The 6,472-nt window shown below is 27.1% G+C and overlaps 1 protein-coding gene across 1 annotated transcript; it reads right to left on the reverse strand.

The window, feature by feature from the left end:
* Positions 1 to 812: 812 nt before the first annotated feature.
* Positions 813 to 5,950, reverse strand: LOC111676055 (fatty-acid amide hydrolase 2-A). The gene is made up of 7 exons (XM_023436938.2): positions 5,458 to 5,950; positions 5,161 to 5,386; positions 2,129 to 2,346; positions 1,778 to 2,071; positions 1,598 to 1,714; positions 1,260 to 1,532; positions 813 to 1,186 (listed from the first exon to the last, which is right to left on the reverse strand). The coding sequence occupies exons 1-7, from the start codon at positions 5,626 to 5,628 to the stop codon at positions 911 to 913; spliced, it is 1,575 nt and encodes a 524-aa protein (XP_023292706.2). The 5' UTR covers positions 5,629 to 5,950; the 3' UTR covers positions 813 to 910.
* Between the last annotated feature and the right edge of the window lie 522 nt (positions 5,951 to 6,472).

Here is a 6,472-nt window from a genome sequence, read left to right on the forward strand (position 1 = left end):
CTTGCTAACAAAGTGACACTGGCGAGGACGAAGAATACATCCCTGACGAAAGACGAAATAGTGATAACCAGGTGGTTAGACCGAAATGGAATTCGTTGTTTTTTCGGAAGCTTTAGCACTTTGTCGAACTGCTGAGATAGTAAATCTCGCCGACAGTCATTAGCCAGTAGACTAGGTCTTAGTCTGTTCAAAAGACTAGTTCAGAGAATAGTCAATTAACTATTCATTAGACTAATTCATAGTATTTTCTGTACCTTACTTGGTAGTTTCTTCTGAGGATTCTTCCTTCAGAGAAAAACTTTTATTTTGTAAATTTCATTTAATTTTTAATAAAAAAAAAACTTAAAAAAAATACATTTGTATGCAGAGAACATTTCTTTTGGTTTTATGAAATAAATATCCAATTATTTTTCTACATATTTTATTTTTGACATAATGGCATCACTAGTTTTCTGCTAGACAACCTATACGAAAGCTCCTTGCTTTGAAAATAGCAAATACCACAACCATTAATGTTAAATTAACATTACTTTATTTCCTTTAAGAATATATTTACAGTATTATCATACATAATCAGTGTTGCCAGAAAAATGTAGACTCATGTTCCCAATCTTGAGCTCCAAGTGTAGTCCCCATAAAAATCCCATTTTGTATACCCTATACTACTGTAGTGTTTTGGGAGGGGGGTTGATATTATGCATTTGTTCAGATAACACCTAAAAAGTCCAAAAGTCCAACACCCACCTTTAAGTATACTAATAAGCTCAGAAAATGAATTCCTGGAGAAATAACCACATCTTGTATAACCAGTGTTACTGTTTTTTTTTCAATAAATATATTAATTAGTTCATCTTATAACCCTAAATTAACAAGTAAAATATAAAAACTTAGTCATATAAAAATATATCCATTACAAAGGTTCCTTCCAACCACCAAAGGCACCCTCTAGCTCAGCAGCTATTTGTAGGCATAATTTATCCATATAAGGAGCAGCAACCACTTGAAAACCTATAGGCATGCCCCTGCGATCTAAACCCATGGGTACATGGGTGGCGGGGAAACCCAAAATATTAAACATAAGCATTAGAACAACACCACTTATATTCAAAACCGAACAGCCATTAAAGAATCCCGCCGATTTATGATAGGTGGGTATAAATAATACACCATTAGTACCCAATAGTTGCTGAAAAGAACGAGAGAGAGAAAGTTATAGTTTGAAATTTATATTGTTGGATATATTGCAATGAATCACTTACTATTAGATCTTTTCTAAGTTCTTTCATTTCTATTTTCAATTTCTCATTTTGTTCATTTGTTAGAAAGGCATTCATTTCAATCATTAATTCTACAATTATAGGCATAGCGGTAATTTTTGAATATCCTGTTAAACTTTTACACAATTCCTTGAGAATTTCCAGACGCGTGGGACGTTCAACTGACGAATGTGTTATCACACTGGGTATGCCTTTAAGGCTGACTAAATGTGACAAAGTCATTTCGACGGCGCTTTGAAAGCCGGGTATATTAACCTTAAATAAAAAAGAAATATTTTAGTTTCTGGATCCTGAAAGACTCAAAACAAAAAAATACCTACCTGTTCTGTATACAAACCTCCTTTTTCGAAACATTTGACGGCTCTGGTAATGGCTAATTTGATTTCAAAATCTGCTGGTATGTGCACAAAGTTGCCCATGGAGTATGTGTAAAAAATCTTAATGTTTTGTTATAAGAATTAGAAGTTTTTACTTTGCTTTTAGTCATGATCTTAATTTACCTTTATGTCATCCAATTTGACTCCCTCCTCAAATTTGAGTTTATGAGCATTTTTTCCGGCCATTATTTTCATTAGCAAAGGTAAATCCTGAGCAAATCTTGTTATAGGACCCATTTGTAGAAAGTCGGCAAATTGGGCATCTGTGTTACTGTAGGGAAAATGTCCCTGCACTGACACTAAATCTCCGGTAGGTTTATGACCGAAAACGCCACAGAATAGGGACGGCAAACGTATGGAACCACTAACATCTGAGGCCACACCAAAGGTTGTAGCGCCGGCACCATTTAGAGAACCCTGAAATTAAACAAATATTTTTATTATTGAAACTAGTCAGAGCAATATTTCACTTACTTCTCCACTTGAGGAACCTCCTGAAGTACGTCTCAGATCGTAGGGATTTAGACATTTTCCATTTACATGTGTATCGGCCTCAAATGAAAAACAAAATTCTGGATTGGCGGATACCAGGAGTGGTATACCACCAGCCGCTTTTACTAAACCTACCACTTCACTATCTTGGGGACACACTTCATGTTGACGTTTCAGACTACCCACCGAGAAGGAGAGACCTAAAATATGTTTATAATTAAGATATCAGAATTTCTCGATTGATATTGATTAAAAGGATTTAAAGGTTATTAACATTATTCTATCAACACCTATGCTGCATGATGATTCACTAACAAACATTTTCATCAGAATTATTCGTAAATATTGCAGTAATAAATTACTGAATTTGATTTTTGGCTTTTTGAGTTCAACTCCTAATCGAAATAATCATTGTTTAAGAGTCCAATGAACAAATATCCAAATTGATTAGAATAAGGTAAACAATGATTTTAATCACAAATATAAACGTTTGATTTAAATTCAGTCGTCTGTGTTTAATCGTTTAAACAACAACAGGTGTTTTTTAAAGTTATTGATTAAATAAAAACGTTTTACTCTTATCTATTCTGAATTTTGCAGATTTCGGGAAAAGTAAAGTTCTTAACTAAAAAAAACATTTGTTATAAGTCTAATAACTGCAGCAGTAACATTATTCTAATTAAATAAATCAATAAAAATCTACAAATACATACCGAATTGTTGAACTTTAAATTATACACCTGTAAGGTCATAGTTCAAATAATTAAATATTTTCGATTACTCATAAAAAAACAATAGTTTTTTGAAATGATTTCTGCGAAACATCAGTATAATGATGAGTCATTATGCATTTAAGCCAAATGCGTATTAAAGTTATTGCTGGTTTATTGTAGGAATGTTGTATGAAAAATCTAAAATAAGCGATTACAATCTTTGTAAATACGTTGGTTAATCTTTTGGTGCAATTAGAGGTCAAACTAAGATTCATATTTAATCGAATAATATCGATTATTTATAAAATTTTTATTTTCTATAAAAATTGCTTGTAGTAGAATATTTTTAATTGAAATATGTTTTATTTAAAAAATTTTCTTTTCTTCTTTTTATTTGAAAAATATTAAACGATTAATCGAATAATTTTATTTACAAAAATTTGTTTGTTTTCAATGAAAAGTTTAAATTTTAAAAATTTTATAATTTTCAATATTTCCCGATTTTTTTTTAACTGTGATGTGTTTTATTCGAATAATTTTAATCGGATATTTTAATATTACTTTTATTCGATTAATTGAATATTTTTTAAACTAATTTCAGTGCAATTTCAGTATAATAATGCGTCATTATGCATTTTACTACTTTTACTATTTTTGTGCTGTGTGAGAACAAACTGAATCTAATATTTAATCGAATAATATTAATCGCTTATTTATAAAATTGTTATTTTTTATTAAATAATGTTTTTTTGTTTAATTTCTAAGAATTTATATTTTTATTCGAAAATGTTTAATCGATTAATCGGAAAAATTTTTAACGATTAATCGAATAAATTTGAAATTATATTTTCTTTCAATGAAAAATTTTAATCGAAAATAATTTATTATTTTAATGTTTTCTTATTTATTCCATATATAACATGTTTTATTCGAATAATATTAAGCAAATATTTTAAGATAAAAATAATTTATTTTATATTTTCAATCGATTAATTTAAAAATTTCATAAAATTTTTTATTGTTTAATTAGATAATTTGAATCGAATAATCGAATAATATAACGGAAAATTTGAATTTTAAGTTTTTAAAAATTTCCGCAATTTATTTCTTGAAACGTTTTTTTATTCGAATAATTTTTGTGGATTATTTTCGGATAAAAATTTTTAATTGAATTTATTTTTTTTTGTAATTCATTCAGTTGGATTTATTGAATAATTTTAATCTTATAATGAAAAATTTTGAATCGATTAATCGAAAATTTTAATCGTATTATAGATAAATATTAATCGATTATTTATTAGATAATATGGTTAGATAAAAATATTTTTATTTTTTCTATTCAATTAACTGTCATCAATCAAAATCAAAAAATTTCAATAGATTTATCGAAAAATGTTAATCGAATAATTTTATTCGATATTTTTAAGCGAATAATTTTAATTTATGTTTATATTTCAATTTAATTTTTATTTTTAATTCATTCAGTTGGGTTTATTTTCTAATTTTAATTTTTTATAGAAAAATTTTAAACGATTAATCGAATAATTTTAATCGAATTATACAGAAATAATTACCAATTATTCATTAGATAAAAATATTTAAATTTTTTAATTTTATTAATTGGCTAAACGAAATCAACAAATTTTGATCGATTAATCGAATAATTTTATTCGATTAATTTATATATTTTAATAAATTAATCGATTACTTAAATCGATTATAAGAATAATGTTCATTCATATTAATAAAGAAAAATTTTGAATTAAAAATTTTGATTCTTATAATATTTCCTGAATTTATCTCTTATAATGTCTTTTATTCGAATAATTTTATTCGATTATAAAAAAATTTTAACTATAGTTTTTTTCACATTCAAATTTAAAGTGAGTTCAAGGTTCCAGAGGTCAATGAAAAATTTAAAAAGTTTTACGTATTTCCTTCTTTACAAAGCATTTATACTTAATGTAGCGTACTTTCAATCCAGACTTAAAGATTGTTTTTATACATAATTTTCTACTTGTTAAAGAGACACTAACAATAAAGCAACTTTTCACCTCTCGTTAATTCTGCTTTAACTCAAGCAGAAGAAAAAAAAAACTGACCACAATTGTCACTATTAAATTGTATTGCCGTCGTTGAACGCCAACAACAATAATAATAATAAAAAAAGCAAAAATTGGACTTTATCAGCAACAATAGAGTAAGCGTCAGTAGAGTAACAACAGCAACAACTTGTAGCCCCTTAGTGTATAATTTAAATATTTACAAATAGCGAAATATAAATATAAATACAATACCGACCTTTGAGACCACACGATTCCTTGACTGTAAAAGGTATTCCCAATAGCGGATAACGTTGAAACAGCAATAATAATTTTACATCATTATCAGCTTTACTAATCAATGAATCGGCATGTTGGGCATCTTTAATTGCCTCCTCAAAACGATCTTGCACAACTGCATTGAGTGAGGCATTAACCTCTTTAATGCGCTCTATATATATTTGTACCAGTTCTTGGGAAGTTAACTGTAAATTGGATTAAATTAAACATTTCAATTTTTATGGTTATTTTTAAAGCCAACAATTTAGTTTCAAACCTTTTTCTGTATTAAATCTTCTCTTAATTCGGTTATGGATTTCTTTAATACCGGATTCCTGATGGGGGGAAATGTTGGTTTTATTCTAGGCACTAGTAAATTTGCTATATAATTTACTACAATGGCAATGACATTTAAAATTGTACCCAGTACTCTTAACAGAAGACTCATTTTTATTTTCTTTTTTTTTTATTAAATTAATTAAATTATTTATTTTTTCTATTAAAATTTAATTAAAATTTTTATACTTTGTACACTGTACACACACTGGAAATTGTATTTTTAATTGCAGAAAAAATTAAAATTTTTCTTTATTTTTTTAGTTAGAATTCACTTGTGAATTGTGTTGTGAATTGCACAGCTTTAAACGCGCTACTAAATTGGATTTTAATTTATTTATTTTTTATTAGAAGCATACCTTTAGAATAATTTCTCCATTGACTTTCATGTACAGGGAGTGTGTGTGTGTCTGTATGTGTGTGAGCGTCTGATCGACTGTGTCAACCACAGAGGTTGAGCCGCTGTAGCGTTTATTTGAATTATGTTATCAGTTGTAGACACACTAAATATAAATAATAACAATTCAAATAATACAAATCGAAATGTTTAAGCGGAATTGGATTTAAAAAAACTTAAATCATATAGATTATATTTATTGCTATTTTTGTTGTTGTGAGTTAATGTATATTTGCTGCCCCTATCAATTGTTTTTAGCAGATGTGTAATTTAATATATTTGAGATTATTATATTTGAAATTCGTTTTTTTTTTTGTTTTAATAAATATTGATCTATATATAGAAAAAATTGCGACACAGTAGGAGGTTAACAATAATATTAGGCTACAGTTTGAAAAGTATTGGAAATTTTTGTATTTAGAAAAAATATTTTCCATGTGATATGTTGCTGCTTTTCACTCCTTTTTTTGTAAATTATGGAAAATAAATAAAAAATATATTTTTCTATTTTTTAATATGTCTTTAGATATGAGTGTAATTTTTAAAGTATTTAATAATC

The sequence above is a fragment of the Lucilia cuprina genome, chromosome 4 (genome assembly GCF_022045245.1).
Source record: "Lucilia cuprina isolate Lc7/37 chromosome 4, ASM2204524v1, whole genome shotgun sequence".
Taxonomy (NCBI): domain Eukaryota; kingdom Metazoa; phylum Arthropoda; class Insecta; order Diptera; family Calliphoridae; genus Lucilia; species Lucilia cuprina.